The 25,062-nt window shown below is 32.3% G+C and overlaps 1 protein-coding gene across 1 annotated transcript; it reads right to left on the bottom strand.

Moving 5' to 3' along the window:
• Positions 1-10,648: 10,648 nt before the first annotated feature.
• Positions 10,649-11,813, bottom strand: LOC111896893 (putative transcription factor bHLH107). The gene is made up of 2 exons (XM_023892858.3): positions 11,409-11,813; positions 10,649-11,160 (listed from the first exon to the last, which is right to left on the bottom strand). The coding sequence occupies exons 1-2, from the start codon at positions 11,745-11,747 to the stop codon at positions 10,735-10,737; spliced, it is 765 nt and encodes a 254-aa protein (XP_023748626.1). The 5' UTR covers positions 11,748-11,813; the 3' UTR covers positions 10,649-10,734.
• Positions 11,814-25,062: the final 13,249 nt, after the last annotated feature.

Here is a 25,062-nt window from a genome sequence, read left to right as displayed (position 1 = left end):
GAATATTTTTATTATTTATTGTTTTTGAATATTTTTATTTTTGAGTAAATAATTAAATAAATAAACATATTCTGTCAGAATATCTGAATTAAAATAGTTATAATTCGTAAATTTTGATTTTTAAAATTAATAGAATCTATGATCCCTTAAAATATGCAATTTTCCTTTATTAAATCTATATTAATTGACTAAAATACCCTTGTAATTAAATTAAATGATATTTTTCAATTACATTTAATCCAATAATATATATTAATAACTTTCATAAAATAAGTAAATTGATTGGCCCACGGTTATGAATACAATAATACAATAATTACTTTGAATAGAATAATCTAGGCCTATATATATATATATATATATATATATATATATATATATATATATATATTAGAACTCCCAAACGTATACAATTTCACCATATAAAAACAACTCTTATCCCACCCCGTCGATCCTCATGACGACACGATCTATACTCTTGTATCTAAAATTTATCTCTTTATATAATTCATACACACGGATCTAAAACTAACCTCTCTACCTAATCCATACTCCCGGATCTGGTATATCTGATCCATACTTCTGGATCACTAACTGGGTCTATTCCATTTCGGACTAGGGACAATTAACTATTTCTTAATCCATACCCCCAGATTAATAACAAATTTATCTCGTTTATTGACAGTATCGTTTTTGAGACCGCTCTCGCAATACATGTCAACGGGTTTTTAGAGTACACCGGTGAACATCAAGTTCACAACACCTAAAAGTTGCGAGCTTGCTGGTGTTTCACTGGACTGTCTAGAATAATTTGTGGTTGTCATCCTTACTCTGCTGAATGACGGAACCATCGCTTGGGTAAACGTTTCACTCATTTTTCACCTGTCACCCTCATCTCAAGATCTATATCACCTCTTTGTCTCATCATCCAACTCATCTTTTATCACACACCAACTATTTCATCTAGCCATGTCCTACCCAACATATTTGTAGATATAAAATAGATATACAGTTTAACACATTTAAAATCTATATAAAACATCCATTCCATACCCATCTCAAACAAACAAACAATATATATAACACATAACACGTATTTCATAGCAAATACTTCATATTTACGTGTTGGAAGAAAGTAACTACACACTCACATGATTAGACGATGCTCGGACAACACTAAGGCTCTTAAAATAATATTCTTCGATGAAACCGAGATGCTTCCTTGAAAATCTGGCCTCTCGCGGGCAGAGTTTCGGCTCGGAAACTTTACTTCTCAGGATCTTCGGGGCTTCGGGACTTGCTTCGGGTGTCGAGATTGATATCGGGGCTTTGGGGGTATAGCTTACACGTAAAACGAGGTAATACGGGTGAGAGAGAAGAAATTTGGCAACCAAACTCGGCTGCCCTTGTGATCTATTTATAAGGTGAATTTGGTCTCGTATGCAGCGCGTTCCTTATGGGAACGCAGGGCGCCGTTCCACGAATGCAACGCATTCCACCTGAACGTTGCGCGTAGGAGCGGGGTTCCGAGCCCTATCTCTTATCTGTTGACTCATCATCGACATGGCCACTCCGGAGCCAAGCACTGAACGCGGGGAGTTCCCTTCTGACACGCCTCGATTTGCGTGTCTCGAACTTCGGAAAATCATAACTTTCGCATACGATCTCCGTTTTCGACGTTCTTTATATCCACGCGTAGGTGAGATTATTCTCTATAACTCTCGTTTGGACTCCATTGGCTAATTTTGAATTTATTATTATTATATTATTTTTAGTAGGGCGGGACAGGAAAACTCCGTTAGAAATTCATAACTTCTTTATCTGACGTCCGATTTCGTCTGTCTTTCTTCCGTTGCACTACTATCGATGAGATCTTCAATTCTCATTTAGATTGTTTCGGCTAGAAACCACTCGATCTCATATTCAAACTTTGGGCTACATACTGCTAAGCTGAAACTTAGAAAAATCATAACATCCTCATACGAAGTCAGATTTGGACGCTCTTTTTTATGCGTGCTCTCGGTTTAACGTATTCTACAACTTTCGTTTAGATTGCTAAGGCCAAATATTGCTCTATCGTAAGTTCACTATTTACGTCGCGCTGTGTTGTGCCGGTTCTGTCGCGAAACTTCGACAAGTCATAACTTCTTCGTTATAACTCAGATTTCGGCATTCTTTATATATTTGGAATCCTTGTCACGACTACTACAACTTAGTTAAGATTACTCCTTCTGAATAATCTTCCATCAAAAAGTCATTTTCGACGCTTATCGTTTCCAAATAGACTAGCCCGGATATGCGGGCGTTACAGTTAATAAGGTTAAATAAATATCAAACCTAAAGTGTAATAAAAAATATTTCAATATTAAAATAATATATTACTTCTACTTATAAAGTTATTGTTTTAATTTTTAACATATTATATTTAATTTATAAGACTTAATATTTTGTATGTAAACCATTGTCAGTTTAAAGCTACAACTTTTGAACAGTTTGAAAAAATACTTAAATTGTTAATTTAAATATAATATTACAGGGTCAACCTAAATATAAATTTGAGTGCCACTTAAAAATTCCAAAGAATATTTAGTGAATAGTTAAAAGTGATAAATTGTAGTGTTAAATGCAAAAACTAAAGGATTAATGTCATAAAAACCATCAAGTTTACAGGGTTTTGTCGGTTTTACCTAAAGTTGAAATTTATGTCCGTTTTTACCTAAACATTTTCGCAAAAATGTTCGGTTTTACCCTTTTACCGGTGATAACAGGTTTTCCAGGTTACCATTATATTAAATTCGCAAAAAAACCCTTAATTTTACCATTTTTTTTGCGTTTTTACCCTTAAGTTTATAATTTTTGTACACTTTTACCTAAGTATATTTTTTTTTCATAATATACATATTCATATGATTTTTCTACTTGAATACGTATAATATGAAAAAAAATATACATAGGGTAAAAGTCTAAAAAAATTATAAACTCAAGGGTAAAAACATAAAAAAAAATTGTAAACTTAAGTGTTTTTTGCGAAGTTAATATAATGGTAACTTGTTATCACCGTTAAAAGGGTAAAAACCGAACTTTTTTGGAAAATGTTAGGGTAAAAACGGACATAAAATTCAACTTTGGGCAAAACCGACAAAACTCAGAAAACTTGAGGGTTTTTATGACATTAACCAAAAACTAAATTGTAATATCAATTTAACTAAAATTTTTCCTAAAGATATGTTTATAATCGTTAAAAGTTTTCAAATAAGTAGCTTAAAATAACTTATACTAACAATAGTTAAAAATAACTCTATATAAATGATTATATTGTTAACTTTAAAAACAAATAAACATTATTTGATGTTTTAAATAATGATAATGATAGAAATTAAAACGTTAAGCAAATAAATTTCAAAAAATTAATTAACAATAACAACAACTATAAATAACATTAAATCATATATTATATTTAATTTTATTCATGGGTAACCCTGGGTAGAGGTCATTCAAACGATTGATATTATGTAGTTTTAATAGATGCATATATTATAATATAATTCAAAATAATCAATATATTATATCAACATAGTTACGAGTTATTATATCAAATTTAACAACAATGTTATTGTTATATTTAAAAAAATATATATATTTGTAAAGATTTCAACTATATAAGTGTTTTTACGCAACGTGCGGGCATTCCCTTAGAGTGTGTGTGTGTGTGTGTATGTGTGTATATATATATATATATATATATATATATATATATATATATATATATATATATATAGCTAGATTATTGGTGTATTCTAGCACACAATAAATATAAAAAACATATTAATCTAGCTATATATATATATATATATATATATATATATATATATATATATATATATCAACCTATTAGTATAACAATTACCATTTATTAACCATAAGTTATAAAAAAAATAAATAAATAAATAAAACTCTTGTACTGTTAAATAATTTGAAAGTCAAAGTTGAAATTTTAAGTTTTTATAACTAATCTATTATAATAAATGAAGGTTTTTTTTGCCACATGTCCTCTTCTCCTTCATTTGGACACATGATATTTTCTAGATTTTATTTTCCACTTGTAATTTTATTGTATTTTTTATTTTATTAAATTAAAATTTCACATTTAATGTGTAAGGTAATATATATGTAAAGTATTTATTAAAAAAGATTATATATGTAATGTATTTAATACATTAAAGTCTCATTAATTTTAATAATTCAATTTTTTTTTATTTTTCTTACAAATTCAAACTTTTCAAATTGTTAAAATTTTATATTTATTTTTTTAATCAAACCCATGTAATACATGAGTCTCACACCTAGTCATATATACACATATGTTACTAAACTTTTCAGATATAGTAAATGTTTCAAATGAGTATATTACAAGGAAATTGGCTTATAAATATATTGATATAGATTTGTGATTGTTTACTTCTCTTATAACAATATGAATTTTTTTAATAATGTATTTTTGTTTGGAAAACAAGATTTATCGACAAATTTATGTTTTGCCTTTTTATAATATTCGTGTCGTTTTTTTTTGTTGGATCATCAACGTATCAAAAAAAAAAAAAAAGAATTATATATACCTCTCTTCGTAAATTATAAAAGAAACTAAAATAAGTTTACATTAATGGCTTGTTTATTCTTTCGCTTCATTATAATCGTATTTTGTTAAAGATTCAAAATCATAATTCCTTTTTCACTTTTTCCGCTTAGTTTTTTCAAATTTAATCCTAAAAGAGATTTTATTTATTTATCGTTGAAGTTTTGTTTTCACTTGTAAAAGGTGGCCATAATTCCACATAAGGATATTGATTTATAATGTAATTATCTTTTTATTTTGTTTGTATTTGGATAATTTTTTTGATACACATGTAACAACTTGTTGAATGTGTTCATATATAACAATTATTATTGGCTTTTATATAGTGTATACATGACAAAGATAATTATAAAGTAGAGTAATAAACTATTGGTTTTATTCACGTTTAGGCAATTTCTTTTTTTTTTCACGGTCTTTTTTTTTAATTCACATTTGACTATCCAACTTGTTGAACTTGTAGACATAATACCATTATTTTAGAAATTTAAATATGTGATTAAAGTCGTTCGTCTATCTTGTTGAAGTTGTTCATATAATACAATTATTTCTGAAATCGAGACATTTGATTCGTTCTGATTCAAAAACATCGTTTGTTTCTTAGGATGGGGTTTGAACCAGACAATTAGATTTCTGTTTTACGATTATTATCCTAATGGAAGTTTGAGTTCGCTCCTTCATGGTGCATAGACTAGGAAACGAGGAGCAAAGTAGGAGATTAGGTACGGGGTTATACTAGGCATGACTCATGCTCTCGTATCTACATCATGACCGTGTGCTCATTATTTAACATGGAAATGTGAAGCCATGAATATGTTATTGGGTCCGGGCCTACAACCCTACCTTGGTGATTTATGATGGATAATCTCAGTTGGCTCCCACTATCCCACTTATTAAACCTCATACCTAGTCACCCATTATGCTCTTCGTTTCCCAGTCCCCACACAATGGAGGAGTGAGTTCAAGCTTCCATTAGGAAAATAATCGTAAAACATAAGTTTAAATGTCTGGTTTGAACCCCCAACCTAAGAAACATATGGTGTTCTTTTGTCATATTAAACCAAGTGTCTCAATTTTAGAAATAATGATATTATATGAAAAACTTCGACAAGTTAGACGAACAACTTCAACTACAAAGTTAAATTTTTGAAACAATGATATTATATGAACAACTTCAACAAGTTGGATGGTCAAATGTGAACAGAAAAATGTCTAGATGTGATAAAACCAATATTTCATTACCCTCCTAGGTAATTATCGTTACTACATATATTTCACGTAAGCTGTAACTTGCTATAACCGGTCATAATAATCATATGTGAACATTTTCAAAAAGTTTGTAACCTAAATGTGAATTTTTTTTTACCAAAATATGAACAAAACAAAAAAGCGATTACCATATTAAGTTAATTTCGCCTTATAAGTTTGTCACTACACAATAATGATTCTACCTTAACATCTCTAAATATTATTAAAAGATAACCTTTAATTAACCAATGAAGCAATCAAGGCCCTTGATTGTATTTCAATCATATGATTTTCACCATTAGATCAAATTGATGACATCATCTTCTCAAAATAGAATTCAAACATTTAATTATAGAATCTTTAAATTTACCAATTACATTTCAATCACAATTACATTAAATTATGGAATCTTTAATTATAGAATCTATTTATATTTAATTATAGAATCTATTCATACTTTCGAAAATATATTTCACAATTCGGGCATAATTACATTTAATTGTAGAATCTTTAAAATCAGCAATTATGTTATCAATTAAAACATATCATTCTATTTATATATGAGACATCGGTTTCTCCATAAATCTGGCCAAAAACATGAATAACCGCCTCCATCTTTCTCCTCTATTTTTCTCTTAAACCAAAAATACCTAATCCTCTTCTTCTTCATGTCAATGGTTGTGCTTCAATTGATGTTTTGTGTGTTCATAACAGAATGTAGCACCATAAGGTGGTTCCTTTTTCTCATGTATTCTTAGAATTTGCATATTGCCTCTTCCTTGCATCTCCAATTATCACACCTCTGTTTTGGCTTCACACAAATCTCTACAAATTGAAGCAAGAATCTCCTTCAAGACATCTTTTGACGATCTATGTCATCATTAACCCTAATTAATATTGTTCATAATTTAATTCCATTATTTATAGTTTTTAGCTTCAAAATTTAAACATGATTAGTTTTTTCTTTTTAAAAAAAAACTCATTAAACAAGCATATCAATAATTATGCTATCTTTAATATATATTAAATGAAAAATCTTATGATATCATCTGAAACAATTTAGGTCATTGATTGCATTTCAATCTTATGTTTTCCACCCTTATATCAAATTGGTGACATCATCTTCCCTAAATGGAATGTATTTAATTCCAATAAAAATTTTCCAATTGTCAAACAAAATTAACTTAAATCCATTGAAATAGAATGTATTTAATTTTAATAAATTTCCCCTATTTTAAATCTTGAATTTTTGGTTATAAAGGTTTTAAAATAGTCAACTTTAAAAACATATTACTGAAAATCATTTCAATTAAGACATTAAATATCAACCATTAATATAAATCCGTTTATATTAGCAAACCATTAAGATAAAATCCATTTTTATTAGGAAACATTAATACCAAAAAATCATATTCAAATTATCACATACATATACGATTCATCCTTGAATTTGCGGCTCACACTTATTTTCGATCGATGCTTTTCTTCAGACCTTCTCCTACAACATCATTCTTATTGTTTATCACTTCCATCATCATTATCTGCTTCAATCCTTCATTCTTGTGCACTAGAAGGTCAGTACCTTCTTTCGCTTTTTTATATTTTTTCGATTATTTTTTGTTCCCGTATCAAATATACGTATTCATATATATTTTGATATTCTTTGTCACAACTTACATGAAATCGATTAACGTCATTCAATCTAGATTAAGTCAAACAAAACAAAAATGTATAATTTTTCATATTAAATTCTTAACCTATTAACTTGGACTCAATACTCAACAACCTCTATAAACTGTAATAGCTATGTGATTTTTTTTACAATTTATAGCAACATAATTACCATGAAAAAAGAACTTTTAATTTAAACTACAACTTAGTTTTTTATCAGTAACAACAATATACAACACTTAATATCAACATCATTTCCTACCGGTTTCTCTAAATATTAATACATGAACCATATCAAAAGTAGGCTAAGAAGTTAGAATCTAAACTAGGAATAATCTTATTTCCTTGAATATCATATTTACGGTATTATAGAAATTTTTTATTTGATTGTAAAATCAAATTGCATAATTACAATCAACATTGTTTTTATTAAACTTTTTATTTAGGTATGAAACAACAGTAAGTATATTTTTGAAGGAACATTGTTTAAAATAATTTGTATAATTTAAATACATGTTAATTTAGTTCATTTTTATACTTTCCTATAACATTGGATTTTTTTTGTCATGTTACATTCAAAATATGGGTAATTAGAACAGACACCTTAAGTGTTTGACGAAATGTCTCAAAGAATTTGACACAAGTTCTCTACGCTCACCTCACAACCATGTATAAATTTTGGTTTTTTTTCTAGATTTTTAGCATCATGTGTTTTTTTATGTTTGCAACTTTGTAGTGTTACATGTTTTTTTGTCTCATCCTCAGGTTTTTCTATCTCTTATAGGGCTTCATTTTTTATATTTATTGTAAACTATCGATTCAATCTATGTCACTTTGTTATGACTTTTATCAGCGTGATAAGATTTTAATAAATTGTCCATTTCTTGATCTTTTAAAAAAAGATGTTCTAACTGGATTATCATCTACGACCGTGATATTCTATTTTGTTGATGAAGCGATCTATGATTTGGCCATGATGGTTTTTATGGATTATGTTTGGACTGATAATTGTTCTTGTCATCAAAAAAATACATCCAACAAAAATTGAAATTTTAAATTAATACCATCATTTAACTTTAAAGGATTTTTTTTCAACTTTGATGGCATGTAACAAAGTTTTGGCTGAAATTTTCAATTTTGTCGGCATATAACAGGTTATGACTTAAATAATGATATTAAATATCTGGGCAATCAGGTTTTCTTCGGTTCTTAAATTATTTTGCAAAAAATTGTTCAATTTCGTATTATTGATCTCACAAAAGGCAAGTCTCATGTCTCTTTTAGCATATCCATTGAGTTTAATAGTTTATTGTTCATATTTGTTTTTTTTAAATGTTAAATCTTGTTTTAGTGAATGCAAGTAGTAGGAAATAAAGGTGCAAGAAAAGAAAAATACTAAATATGGGTTGATCATGGTTATTTCAAGCCAAAATAAAATTCTAAAGTAACAAATGCTAATCTAAAAGATAAACACTTGTAATGCATAATACATATTATACTTCCCAAATAAGTAACCAAAATCTAACCTCATCCCCAAATAAATTACATATTAACTAACATTAATAAATTATGATTATAGTGTCTTGATTTTTAATTATACATTATAGAGAGTCGGTTAATATGTAGTCATTATGTTTATATTCGTATCGGTTTTGAATTACAAAAACTATATTCAAATAATAAAAATGAAATGTAACATATACGATGGTAATAATGCAAAAATAACCTTCAAAATTGGTTTGATACACAAAAATAGTCTAAAACTTATTTATAAAAGCAACAAGAAATAATTACGAACTTTCAAAGAGAAATGAGAAATTACAACTAACTTTTAAAAACTATCAAGAATGTATAATATAGAATGATAATAATGCTTAAAAACACCGAGTTTGGTCTGATGCGAAAAAAAATTAATTTTATATGAAAGTAGGATTACAGTAATACTAAAAGAGCATATATGTTTTTTATCTGATGCTAAAGTGGCCGAAACATACTTCTAAATTGGCAAGAAATGGCAATGAACTTTTAATTCATCTTGAATAACCATTTAATAGATATATGTGAAAGATATGAATACTCGGTAGTTAAGACCATAGACCTTACTCAAACGTCCGCAAATGTCTTGAAGTAAGCATTCATTTTTCCATTATTTTATCATTGTCATAAAATAAAAATAAAAAATCATCATTTGTTTAAATTGTTTAATTCGTCTCATAATAACAAGTAAGTTGTGTGTCAGTTATGTATTTTGACATTTTCAATGAGTTATGGGCAATATCTAAATCGAGCAAGCATAAATGTTTTTATATTTCTTTGTTAGAGTTTTTTTTTATATTTAATATTGTATGTGTGTGTGTAGGGGGGGGGGGGTGGGGGGGGGGGGGGTTTATGTGGTTCATTTCAAATAAACATAAATAAGTTGCTATTTTTTAAAATAAACAATTCTATTTCGCAATATAACCATAAAATAACAATGTATTTTGAAAGTACATTGTCAAATGTTGGATTATACTTGCGTAGACCCGTTTTGCGCATGGTTAAGATCGTTCAACTAATAAAACAAAAAATATTGTCTACAAAGAGGTCCTTCAACAATTATATATATTTACCAATCTCAGTGTATTTTATACACATTTCGATAATATCAATAACCCTGATTTTTTTATAATTATTCTGCAATATCTATATACATTTATATTTTATTTATGTGCTTCCCGCGTTTGACGCGGATCATAATCTAGTTATATATAAAGGTCAAAAAAAAAAAAGTTAATCGCCGAGATCATTATTATTCTTCTCAATTTATTTGCTTTTCTCAAAATATTTATACTTCTCATTTGTCGATAGATAATTCATTTGGTAATTTAAATTGAGGATTTTATGAGAAAAAAAATAACGTAATTTGGAGAGCATTTAATATTTAGTTTTATTGAATATATTTTTGGAAATTTAACATCTGTTTTGGTCGTTATCACTCATACTTCAGATGACGTTTTCTGAAGGTGATTTTGACATAATTGATCTTGATATAAATTGGTCGTGTGCCTTCTTATTTTTCTCGAAAACAAAGCATTTGCAACAATCTAAAATTCTAAATGATAGGATCAAACGATTAACTCTATTATAACCACAAATCAACATATTTGAAGATCCAAATGATGAAATGAATCACAAGATGATCATGTTCATGTACAAACAAGCATCTTTCTACGTTTTGATGATTGATCCGAACCCAAATTACTTTTAATCAAGCAACCCAACGCTTCCTTCAAGCAATGAATCAAATCACCACAATCATCTCCTGGATAATCACATTCCACCAATACGACGTTCCTTATACGCCCACCCATCGCAACCAGTTCCATTCTTGAAGGACTCAGGTGGAGTGATTTTAGGGTTCGGATCATGTCGCTAAGAAGATCTGATCGGTCATCACAACATATTGAAGCCTTGATTACTATTCTTCCATCGCTTTGATTGTTATTCAACGAGATTACTGTGATTTCATCCGTTTCAGAAGGTAAGCCTTCGAGATGTTCGATTTCTGAAGTTGTTTGTTTCAGCTCCTTCAACCTTTGAATCACTTTTGCAAGCAGAGATGCTTTATCTGTCTACATCGCGTTATTAAAAACAAAAAGTAACATAAATCAATCATATGATCTGATTTTGCACCGGTTTTGATAAAGAAAATAGAAACCCTAGTTTGATAAAGTTGAACAACTTTGAACTTTCCTAAACACGACATGAAAAAACCCTAAAAGAACGTGTGATTTGGATCCCGAAAAAGCTTCTAAATGTTATTCGAGATTCAATTACCGATATGAACATGAACCAGTAATAATAAGGAAGGAGAATTTACTTTGGAATTGCAAGGAAGAAGTGTTCTAAGGCGATTAAGATGAGAATTGATTCTCTCTCTCCGACGCTTCTCAGCTTCTTTGTGATTTATGGAAGCTGACGTCGACGATGAGAAGGAGCGAGCAGGTAGTGGCGAATCTGTGGTCACCAAGTCATCATAACCATAACGATCTGACTGCAACTGCAACGACGGATTACAGGTTTGGAGCAGCATCTGCGGCGAGAGGTGATGGCGATTTGACATGTTTCCGGCGGAAATGGTGGTGGTGGAGGGATGGTAAAGGTCTGAGTGCATGCTTTGTCGGGAGTGAGTGTTTGTGGGGCGGGTGGTGTACTTCATGTGTCTCTTCGGTTATGATGGAACGCCTTTTGACCGAAGGTCCGCATGGTTTTTTCCTCTCTTGTTCCTTTTTAAATTATTTATTCCATAACCTGAATGTTTTGAAACATAGTTTAATTATTAAGTACTAATTAAAACCTAACTTATAATACTAGTAAATATACAAAATACGAGACTTTGGCCATATAAAGAAAAGGGTGAGATTTATTAATAAAGAAAAGAAGTTATTTCGTCTCCATGATATTTTCGTTGCTTGGCAGGTAAACTAAATAGCCTATTTTAAGAGTCGTCGGACAAAAAATGTATACATAAATTTATATGTAATGATGTTTAGGTTGAACTAAGTGTGAGGGTGTTAAGAACGCTTGTTATGTTCGCTATACTAGCTGGAACACTGCCCCTAGCGCTCGCTACCCTTTGATCGTTAAGCTTTTGGCGAGATGAGAGAATGCGTTTGTGCAACATGGTAACTTATTTGATATCTTAGAAATGATATTAGGAGATAAAGTAAATTATTTGTTAATATATTATATGATTAATATCTTATTTAGAAATAGATGTTTGATATATTAATTGATTATGTGATTAATAAATTAATACAACATCAATACTTAAATAATTGATTTGTTAATTTATATGGTTAATAAATTAATAAGAAATCAATAAAGAATTAATTAACTATTTAATCATAATTAATCTAGAATTAATTTGGGATTAATTACAATTAATTAAAGATGCAGTGGTTAAATTGTAATTGTTTAATAGTTGAAAAAAAAACAATTCTAGAACAATGCAAAGCATGAATGGTTTTAGAGGAATTTCTAGGGTTTATGAAAACCTCCTAGTTGTATATAATGAAATGATTTGAACTAAGATTAAATCTATTATTTAATCAATTCAAATATGACTTTGTCTGTAAGTTACCTAAATTATAAATAGGACTCTTTGACTCTTTATTCTCGTGCACAACATTTCTAAGATGCTTATGAACGAAATTTCCTTCTACTTCATCTCTCTCCTCTTCATTCTAAAGTTTCTAGGGTTTTGGGTGTGAGCCCACAAAAGCATCAATCGACTAAACCCAAGAATCCTATTTCTCCACAAGAATAGTGTTGGCTACAGAAGACCTTAAGGAAGTATACTGAAGCATTTCCTCACCACCTCTCAGGGGCTTCTAAAAACCAAAAGCCAATCAGATTACCTTCTCTTGTAGGAAACCAAACAAGTCTTCTCCAAAGCAAGTGTATAAACCCTATGAAACTAAGCTTTTAAAGAGAGATCACCACACCAAACATCATTCCAAAACAAAATAGAAGACTTGTTACCAAGCTGGCGTTTGCACAAGGAAAAAATGCCAATACCTTTTTAAGAAAGTTGTCTAACATCAATAACAATCACTTTCCATGGAGAAGACATGGACCCATTAGTGATCACCTTATCAATACGACCATCAACCCTATTAATACTGACTTTAGCCCACAAGTTATTTAGAATTCATTCTAAATCACCATATCTATTTAAAAAAAGAGAACTATTAAGAGCAAATATACTTCCAATACCTAAACCCCCAAGATCTTTACTCACCAAACACTTTCTCGAAGAAACCCATGTCATCTTCTACTTTTCCACATCCCTACCTAATAAAAAATTATTTCGAAAAGATTCCAATATTTTTCCACGGCAACCGATATTGTATAAAGAGACATGTAATAAGTAGGTAAATTACCAAGAATTGCTTTAATCAATGCCAGTCTGCCACCAATAGAGAGAGTATGAGCCTTCCAACCAAAAATTTTATTTTAAAATTTAATAACTACACCCTTCCAATTAGTAATATGTGACATATTACAACTAACCGAAACACCAAGATATGTATAAGGAAAAGCCAAAGGCGAAATCCAAATCCATCTCATTAATCTCACCGTCATAAACACCTATACCTAACAACTTACTTTTCTGAACATTTATTTTAAGAACTGGGGAGAGAGAAAACAATGCAACATACTAATCAAATTACTAGCATTGCAAAGAGACCAATCCTCTATAAAGATCACATCATCAACGTATATGTGATGAGAAATCAAAAAACTATTAGCTCTAATAAAAGCACACTTGAATAAACCAATATATAGAGCCTTCTGAATGACTACATGTAAGCCTTTTGTTGGGAAATTAGACGATACTTGTCAAGACTCAGAACAAATTTGATGCCACTTGCCAAGTTATGATGAACCTTGTTAGGAAGTAATCCGGATAACACATGAAACCAAAAGCATAGAAAGACACTGTATTTACGTGGTTCACTCAAAGAGACTTACGTCCACGGGCAGGAGAGGAGTAAGGAGAAGAGTATTCTTTATTCACAGAGTTCTCAAACAGAGATTACAAGTACAACTCAATGTGGATTCATTATACTCACTAAGGATGTTGGATAAGGTGTCTAAGTCCATAACAATATTTAGTATGTACTTGACCCGACTTGGCATGGTCCATTTGGGTTGCATCAACATCTCAACTGTTGGATAGACAAAATGAGAAAAAAGACACTTACGATTTGTTAATATATTATAAGTTCTAATATATTAATATGAAATCATATTATTTAATTAATATTGATCAAGAATTAATTTTGTGATAAAAAAGAGACTGATTAAATATATGGGGATTGATTTGTAAATCATTCATTCTTATATAGTGGACTTATGGTTCATGATTCACTAGATTGAGCTAGGACCCATTAGGTGCTCAATGAAGGTTATAACATATGGATCATGGAGGAAAATGAAAAGCCATGCACATTAGAATTTACATGGTGTAACCCTACATGTGGCACACTATATAAAGAGCTCCATAGCTAGCAAAATCAGCCACTATTGCAAGACAAGGAGGGCTAGCCAATTTTGTGATCAAAGCGTTCTTCTCTCAAGTTATTCCAAGAATTGTGGTGTTGTGTGAAACATTTGAGGCATCACATTTGAGGTGCTAGGCACAATGTCTTAAGGAATCCAAGCAACTACAAAGGTATGTCATTATACTAGTTTTTATAGTACAAGTTCCCCATGCCATGCTAGTTAGGATGAAAACCTTGGAAAAATTCTTATTTGCATGAATATTAGAGAAAACATAGATCCAAAGTTTCTAGGGTTGCATGTACACCATAGGAGTGTTAGAATGCTTAAAACCCATCAAAGGATACAAAATACACACAAATGACTTATCATGCATCCCTATTTATACCGAAGGGATCGGACCTAAAACCCTTATGGGCCAAGCCTAGTGGCCCATTAGCTTATACGTCCATGAAAGGTGTCAACCAATCACAATCAGCCATGCAGTAACTTCCGGAACATTCATTCGTGACATATAACACATGAGTATCAGCAACGCACATGATGGAGCACCATGATCCATATTGGAGCATCATGATGCATAGGTGGCACATCATGAATACTAGTGGCCCAACATCCATAATGACGGCACAACATGGTGTATTTCTTGAGCATCACCAACTTATGACCATCCTTAAACAATATTGAGCATCATAGAGGTCTTCATATCATATGTGGCTCATCAGGGATACTATGACCCATCAAGGAACCAAAATGGTGCACCTTGCACCAAGATGGCACATCTTGCATGATGTGCCACCTATGAGATTACACCCTTTTTGGAAATGAGATGTGGTAAAAAAAAGTCTTCGACAAAATGAACAACATCATGCTCAATATTCGACAATAAAGCCTTCAAAGGGAGAAAGAAAAATAAGGATGTCAAAAAGTCTCATGGGACCTCGTTCCTGTGGGGGCCCATCTTGTTTGGGGGTATTTATTAAAAAAAATCGAGGTCGTGGACAGGGGCGAGGGCAAGGTTAACCCCCGTTTTAACTTTGGGGGCGTGGCGGGGGTGGGCAATCTCGTCCTGAAACCCCTATGGGGACCCCATTAATAAATTATACATATATTTACATGTATTAATTATATAAATATAATAAACAATAACATGATTTTGAGCTTCCAAAATTCAACAAAAAAACATGTTTTTAAGTTAGTATAATGTTTTTAAGATGTCATAACTTTTTTTGATTTTTAACATGTAAAATTCCAATATAAATAAATATTTGTTAACTAAAAAATAGTTTCTTTTAGCCCAAAAAAAGGTGACCCAAAATAAACCCAGGGCAGGGACAGGGACGGGAGAATGGGGAAATTTCGGGGGCGGGGGCGGGGGATGCACTATCCGTCTCGTTTTCCCCCGTTGAGATCCCTAAAGAAAAACCATTAGGACCCAGGGCACGATTACTACCACAATCCTAAATTTCATGTTTAATCTCTTCATGAGAAATCTGGACTTATAACAAATCGGTTTGATAAGGAAACAACCGATTTAGTAAGGTGGCACGACACCAAACTCGAGGGCTCACCACACGAGAAAAAAGACGTCTAAAATGATCAAAGAATTCATATCTAATTAGGTTTGGGTCTTCAACCTAATTACCATATTTCAAAACACCTTTAATCACCATCTGCCTTCGGTTTTTCTTAAGAATACCATGGAAAAATTTGATGTTTTCACCCATTCGACCACCTATTTGACCTTTGATTTTTGAGTTAAATATTTAGCTTCATAATTAAGCATTTTAGCAAACGTTTTTAGTAAGTCGTGTCTAATTAACATATCATCTTTAGAATCAACACCTTGAACAACTAACAACTCCGTAGTTGTGATAAGCTTGTTGAGATTATATTTTTCCCCCTTATGCAAAGACCAGATGGAATGATTCCATTTTCGAATGACCGACTTAAGATGTTGAATTTTTTTTAAAGGCAACCATACCATTAAAATCATTAACATCAACATTATTCCAAGTCTCTACCACAAGCTGATGAAAACCCTCTATATCTAACCAATAATTATAGAATCGAAAAGGAGTAAGACCAAAATCAACGACATTTCCCTTTTAATAGAATATGACAATGATCAGGAATAAAATTTCGAGACGCCAGCAAAAAATCTCAAGAAAACATTCTAAGAGAAAGAATCTATCAAATTTACTCATTTTGGAATCTAACCTATCAGTCTAAGTAAAAGAATAGCCTCCCAAATCAACATCTACGAAATTCGCATCCAAAATAAATTCATTTTTAATCAACATGTCTCTAATTAAAGATAGAATAATCTTGACCGTAGACTTCTTTTATTTATTAACGAGTGAGGTGCTTAAACAAAAATAAACAATAAAGGAGAATTTGTATGTAACCAAACCCCTTCAACAACAAAAAATTTATCATAAAAAAAACTTTATGTTTTTGGAAAACAAGTTTATTCAAAATACATAAAATGCCACCCAAAAAACCTCTATCTAAAGAATAAGTAAAATCAAAGAAAGTATTACCCCGCAATTGGCAGATCGCCCAAATACCAATATGCCCAACTTTGGTGTAACTTCCCGATTTTCAACCCATATTTTCACTTTTATTTATTAAAATATATCAGAGTATAATTACAATGTTCGGAAACATGTTGCGAATGAGCGTGGGTACAGTCGAACCTTTCCTTCTTACGAGTCAATGAAGTACCTGGATAAGCACGAAGCTTAGGCCTTATTTGGTAGCCTCTTAATTGGAAAATTATGAGGCAATCCCTTAATTTTTAAGATCCAGACTGTTTGATAACATTTGAACTTTTTGATCTTAATTTATAAAACATCTCTTAATTTTTCAGATCATGGGACGTGTCTGAACTAAAATAAAAGAACGTGCCTCTCTCTTTTACCCTTGTAATCGACTTGTTTCCCTATTCTCTTTCTTTCACAAACGCCGACCCATCCTTCCCACTACATCTTCGATCGTGCGTGCTCTGTTATCCCCTTCGGCATCAGCCATCCACCGCCTCTGCTTGCGCCGCCATCTCTGACAACATCAGACCTTTCTCATTCTCTCCCGCTTTCTATTCATACTTCACATGACGCCTCCTTGCTCCCTCCCACTACATCTCCGATCTGCAACACTCCGCTAGTCCCTTAGCCACCAGCCGACCACCGCTTCCTCCTGCGACGCTGCCTCCGCCAACGCTGTTGGGAGCGCCACCCTCTAGCTCACTCAAAGTCATTAATAACAACTCTTAGTAAGGTTTTTCTCCTTCTGATCCCAACAGAATGTGTTAAAAAATCATATATTGTCATGAATCTCATAGAGAACAAACTGGGTTTGTGATTTACTGATTCTATTCCCATAAACATTTTCTCCTTCTTGAGAGACATTCAATTTCGTTTCTTATGCATAAGAATTTTGGTTGAGATCGTAGGAATAAGAATTGTGGATCAATTTTAAAATGATTGCAAATTTATGAGATTGAATACAGATAGCGAAAGGGGAATTAAAAATGGGAGATTTGGGTAAGATATTTGAATTTTGTTCTTTATCTGTAAAATATTTTTTTATCTGTAAAATATTTTTTTAAAGGCATGGTTTTGTTCTTTATTAAAAGAATAGCTCCCATGAAGATGGAAAGAGTGAGATTTGGGTAAGATATTTGAATTTTGTGAAGATTTATCTTTCATATGGGCATCTTGTAAATTCATATTCTAACTCTGTGGTGGAAAGTGAAAAGGGAATTAAGATTTATACACAAAGGGAACGGATAACTTATGATTTACTGATTGTGTTGCATTGTGCTTTGGCGAATAAGGATACACTTGATTAAATATGGAGGTCTTTGAGAATGACAAATCAGAAAATGATTAGTATAAACTATGGTTGTATACTTTCTGCATATTTGATGTTAGGGTGTTTGAAGAAGGTGGGAGAAGTTATTCATCAATGGAAGACATCTGCTACAACAAATTTTGATGTTTCTGTAAGTGAGAGGGTTTTTAAAGGGTTTAAGGAAGTTGGGTTGATTGAAAAAGGCAGAAACTTTTCAAAAATTGTTATCATCATATACAAAATAAATATGAATGTATTGTGCTTCTAAATACCAACATAATTCAACCTCAAGTCCAAACACATGGTCATATTTGGATTTTAGTATGATTTTGTGGATTTAAAAATATTTATGTTTGATTGAGATTTGTATTTAATTATGGTTTATGCTAAATTTTTATTTTGTATGGTGTTTATATTTTTTTCTTATAAAACAGAAGGGTAAAATGACCACTTTTATAATTTAGCACAACAATTCAGATGTCCCAACCAAACAGCTTGTTAAACATTCAACTCTTAAAATTTCAGACCCTCTTAAAAATTCAGACCTCTTAAAAATTCAAATCTTAAAATTTTAGACTCTGCCAAACAGCCCCTTAGTGAGTTCCCCAAAATACAAGATACCATTATATATATATATATATATATATATATATATATATATGTATATATATATATACCCACACACATACACACAATGCATACACATAATGGCCTTCAGCATGAAGCCGGTCCGCCCTTTGGCCTTCAACATGAAGCTGGTCCGCATTTAGCATAATGTTGTTCTGATCGAGTCTATTGACCTTCGGCATGAGGTTGGGTTGCCCTCAACTCCCCACATAATATATCAACACATAAAAACAATACAACAAGAAATAATCCAATACTATATGCAACTAACCGAACTAGCCTAATGACATACTACATGACAACTACATCCTAACATATAGAGGATATACACTAGATCACATAATATAGTGAGAAAACTCACTTGGATAATTTACTTAGACGATTGACAGCTATCTAGGTGATTCGATCTGCGCTCCAACTAGTTGGTAACGCGCTTAACTAGTATTAACCTATAATACTATAACTTATTAATCCCTATATCAATTTGGTATTGAAAACTAGATCTTTCACTAATCCTAATGAATACAGAGAGTTCTAACAAACAAGGATTAGCTAGGCCGGACAGTTGGGTGGCAGGACCATTTCAACATAGAGCCTTTCTGAAATCCAACAACCAAGCCAATATGACCATTCTAGACACTTCTCCTATAAGCAGATCAATTACTATTTTAACTTGGAATTACTGACGAATCTAGCATTTGTAGGTCCCTAATAACGATTATAATTGTGAAAATGAACTATCCTAAAACTTAATAAGCATAGTTGCACTTACAGAGGTTTGTAGCAAAAAACGAGAATTTTGCAGGTAGGACTTTAAAACCGACAACTCTTTTTTGTTGGGCTCCTAGCTACTCTAGAGCATTGCAAAAGTGCTCTAAAACTCACAAATATTGGACTCGGGATAGGAGCGATGTCCAGAGAGTTTCTAGAGTGAATAATGGGTAAGGAATGAAAGAAAATGCATGCATTCTATTTATAGCAGTAAAGCACGCCACGCCCACCTACCTAGTGATGGGTTTTATACATAGCAAACAATCCTATGTATTCATGCAACCTTAGTTTGAGGATCTATGTTTTCACTATTAGACATACAAGCACTGAACACAAAAACTATAAACCCTAGGAGGCACATGGAATTTTCGAAATTAACATATAATTATGGTTAGGATACATATATTGTAATAACAATCAAATCCTTAAAGATCTTGAACTTTGGTAGCAAGGGCCACAAGCGTCGCGCCTCTAATGGCTCACAAACAAACCTAGCAACCAAGGAGTACTATGGAGAGAGAGAAGTATAGTAGAATTTCGGCCCTTAGCCTTTCTTGGAGTGCATGGGACGAAATCCAACCCAATAGGGGATTATATAGGTGATAAGGAAGGTTTAGGAAAAGGCAGGTGTATCTTAGATAACCCTAATCCCTTAACTTCCTTCCTAAGGCTTCCAAGGCACCCTTAGAGCCCAAGGAAACCCCAGTACACTCTAGATTTCGCTCCCCACCTCTAAGGGAGGTTCTAGGATGCTCAATGCTCAACTTTTGAACATTGTCGCATTTAGTCCATACAGTTTCAATTAATTCCTTTAATCCTAAAATTAATTCCAAATTAATTTCTGATTAAATATTAATTAAACAATATGATTTCTAATTAATATATTATTTCCATAATACATTAATAAATCATTTATCTTGATTTCAAATTAATATATTAACCAAGTAATAAATTAATAAATCATTCTTCTCTCTTCAACAGTTATCCTATACAATTGCCAGGTTTGAAGGCAACCCAAAAGGACATCGCTACTATCAATTCAAGTATATACCAATTATAGTTATGGGCTTATACACCTAATCCAACAGTCTCCCACTTGGATAACTCTAATAACTATAATTGCAAGTATAACTTTGGAAATTGAATAACAAATTTTAGCTACCAATAGTTGTTTCCCGATAGTTGTTTCCCAATTTCCGATTTATGACAACTGACTAACTGAACAAATCAAATCAGTCCTGGATTTTCCAAGAGCTTAAGGGTGTCATCACTAAATCATCGAGGGGACCACATATATTGCATTTATCCCATATTAGGTAAAAGGAATGGATAAACTTCGACTCATATGCTTGCTCTATTTACTCATCAAATCACACACAATAATATGTTTTATAACACCAAATTAATGGTGCATTTACGTATTATCAATGAGCAACCGAATCGTAAACTGCAACTATATGTCTCCGTTTCAAGAATATAAGATATTATCATCTCACTATCACTCATGATAAAATTCATGAAGTGATTCACATGAGCGTGGGTTTAATCCAATACTCAAATCTTATTTCAGGAGCACTCATGAACACTGCATCAAACTTTTGCTATGTCTAAACGCTTTAGACAATCTACAGTTGGATTCATGACAGTCTTACCTCATTACCTACTTCCAAAGTATGATTGACTGTGGATATTTGAATAACCTATTTATGCTGGAAGTCAAAACATGCGAAGTGAAACACAAGAATAATTGAATCCAATATGGCCTCAAAAGTCGTGAGTATAAATAAAACACTTTTTATTTAATCACCGTATTGATTACACATTATTCATCGTATAATGTTTCGAGTAATCAACTTAATACTTGAATTGAAACAATAGTCATCCCATGCTCCAAGTATGCACACTATGTTTACCTATGGTCCTTACTTTATGAAATAGATCAATTGAACACATTTTCAATGATGCTCATTTCAAAATTCCTAATCCTTATCACAAGTTTAAAAATACCAAATTCTTGCCACTATTAGAATGTGTTAGATTCTAACATTTTATGCAATGGTCCTTTCGTAATGTCATAACACCAAAGTCACCAAGACTTTGCCAATTAAATTACAAAGTATTCTATTGGAGATTGTTACAAGACAACTCCATAGATATGAAGTATCACATTCAAAATACATTCATTTGAACACCCTTCGTGCATAAAAGTTTCTAATATACACATATTCTTAATATTCAACTCCCATTATGGAAACATTTCCATATTTTCCATATGACAACTCATTTTAAGTAGAATCCTATATATTCATAATAATGTCGATGTGGTCCATTCATTACTATACTTCCAATTGCCCACAAGAGACCAACCTTATATTGTCCTTGAAAGTTGTTTAACTTACTTTAGTCATATCCGGTTCTAGTCATTTTTTCCCTCTTAATGCCCTAGGCATTTGGAAATGTAACACCCATAAAAAATCAAGCCAATTTAAAACTTTTTTAAAGATCCATAAACCATTAATTATTAAAAAAATGTTTTCAAAATAGTTTAATATCAGAGTATCCCATAAACCATAAGTCCAAAACACGAGGACGTATACGGTCACGCCTTCGCCTTGTCGAGATATCTAAAGTACCTGAAACAATAAATTGAAACCGTAAGCACAAAGCTTATTGAGTTCTCCCAAAATACCAACGTCATATAAATATAACCATATCATATAACAAATACAGAACAACATGCATAATGAGCCTTCAGCCTGACTGGACCTCCTCGCAGGGCCTACAGCCTATCTGGACCGCTCCCAAGCCTTCGGCATGACTGGACCGCCTCGTAGGGCCTACAGCCTCTCCAGACCGCTCATCGGGTATGTTGGCCTACAACACAAAGCAGTATCGCCTCAACCCAACCCTCAATCAAACAAACATGTGCACATAAATATCATACGCTAGCTCATATCATATAACAGTCAAACCGATCTAACAAATCACTAATCATTGCAACATCCCAATAACCGGGATACATACCTAACCGGTCACTAACATAGCATCATCCTACAACCAGGACACTAACCTAACCAGGTCACTATGCATAAACATATCACCATCCTAACTACCAGGATGTAATCAATAAACATATGATGCCATAACCGGATACAATCCATAAAGGGTCGGCCTTGGTGCCCTAGACCCTGTTGATATAGTGAGGATAACTCACCTGACATTGCTGAAGTCCCGTGGATGAAACTCCAGCTGCTGGTTGGCAGATTCTTGAACTACCAACATCAAACAACACCCAATTAATAATTGGGTTCCAAGCCCAATGGCCAACTCACACTCCAAAGGCCCAAAATTCAAGTATGGGCCAAAGCCCAACATCTGGAAATTTGGGCCCAAACCTTTACATGGTCATAACTAAAGGCCCAACTACTTAGTCCAATCCAAACATTTGGCATTTCCAATAGCCCAATATCATATAATCATCAAGGCCCAAACTATGGCCCATCTACGACCCAATTTTCCAAATTGGGCCTAAAGCCTCATATGGGCCTTACGCTAAAGCCCATTAAATTATTATAGTCTATTTGCTTGTTCTTGGATGGCCCATTAATATCCCAATTACCAAAACCCAATAGAAAGGTCTAACTCAAGGCCCAATTAAAAATTAGGGTTTCTTACATGAAATGATGATTAGGGCTAAGTGTTCCTACTTAACCCATTAAGGACTTAATCCATCAAGTGCAATATTGATTTAGGTTGATTGCAAATTATTATTAATTAATAAATTAAGTTTAGTGAACGATTCAAGTGCGGGCCCCGATTAAATTCCCAAAATTAGGGTTTCACATAAAATGACAACTAGGGTTAACTGTTTCTCACTTAACCCATTAAGGACTTAATCCATTAAGTTCATCACTCTTCTAAATAAATCATATGGTGTGATTGTGCTTTACACACAACTCCCATTCCAACGGCCCAAATGTGGTTCTCGATAAGTCCAAGCCCATAAATCCAATATTAGGGTTTTCTAAACCCTAATTAGGGTTTCCAACCCCATCTTAGCCCAACAGGCCCAATAGCTAGGTCTTTTGATCAAGTAGGGTTTATTAGACCCATCTTAGCCCAACAGGCCCAATAGCTAGGTCTTTTGATCAAACGAGTTTTCAACTTCTGCAACTTTGCGAATTGAAACTTTTATTTTCTATAATTAATATTGCTAACTTGAAACATAATAGTCATGCTCCCACTAACATGATAATTACATCTTTACCTGCATAACACTTATGCTCCCACTAGCTTTGACATGTATTCAGAAAACAACCAGACTCCTAGAAATCAATACTTATTGACTTTCTTACCAAAGTTAAAATTTCTGATACGTGATGCTTCGATAAGACTTTATCTAAGCTCATACACCTTTTATTAGAAAGTTCATATGCGTGTCTAAACTATTTCAGAACTTATATCAATAAGTTCCAAATGTTCAGACTAATTGCCAAATCTCACAATTCGAACCATGAAGAGGGATGCCGTAATAATGATCGGATTTGAGAATGCAATTTTCACAATTGCTATCTCCTTAAAATCTTCCTAGTGAAAGTGTTTCCTCACAATCATTTTCATGAAGGAGAGAAACCTTATGACACTTAGATTTTATGGTGTATGTGTTCCTATCCATGTGAATTTGTGATAACCATAATCATAAGACAAGGTTTGTGACTTATCCAAACTCATATGGACTAAACTTGTTCAATCTTTATTTCTTGCCACCTGGTAGCACAAAGGACTACCTTGTCTTCCAAATAGTCAATCAGCTCACCCATACAGATCAATGAACTTTCACCAATCAAGGTGCTTTGCTTTATGCAATCAATTGAGAATTCTTAGACCCCACATGCATAGTTAAATTTACTGGAATGGTACAGAAACAAGAATATGTTAACACGATAGGTTATAAACCTCAAGTAGTGTTCTTGATTTGTTCTTGAAACTTTTCAATGAACTTTCACCAATTAGGTTTATTCTTGATTTGTTCTTGAAACTTTTCAAGATCATTAAGACTCCCACTGACCTCTTGACATATAAGATTCTCTTGTCAAGAAACATTCATTGACAAACAAATATTCAAGAGTTAGTGCGGGTTCCTATCAAGACAAAACCACAACACACGATTGGTCTTAGTTGTCTTTGTCTTGTCCAAGACATCACAACTTACC

Source organism: Lactuca sativa, chromosome 5 (assembly GCF_002870075.4).
Source record: "Lactuca sativa cultivar Salinas chromosome 5, Lsat_Salinas_v11, whole genome shotgun sequence".
NCBI classification, from domain to species: Eukaryota; Viridiplantae; Streptophyta; class Magnoliopsida; order Asterales; family Asteraceae; genus Lactuca; species Lactuca sativa.
This window is presented reverse-complemented; position numbering and strand designations above follow the sequence as displayed.

Coding starts and splice junctions, on each gene's coding strand:
- LOC111896893 (XM_023892858.3), bottom strand. CDS start 11,747: ATGAAGTACACCACCCGCCCCACAAACACTCACTCCCGACAAAGCATG. Junction 11,161..11,408: donor TTCTTCCTTGCAATTCCAAA/GTAAATTCTCCT, acceptor AACGCGATGTAG/ACAGATAAAGCATCTCTGCT.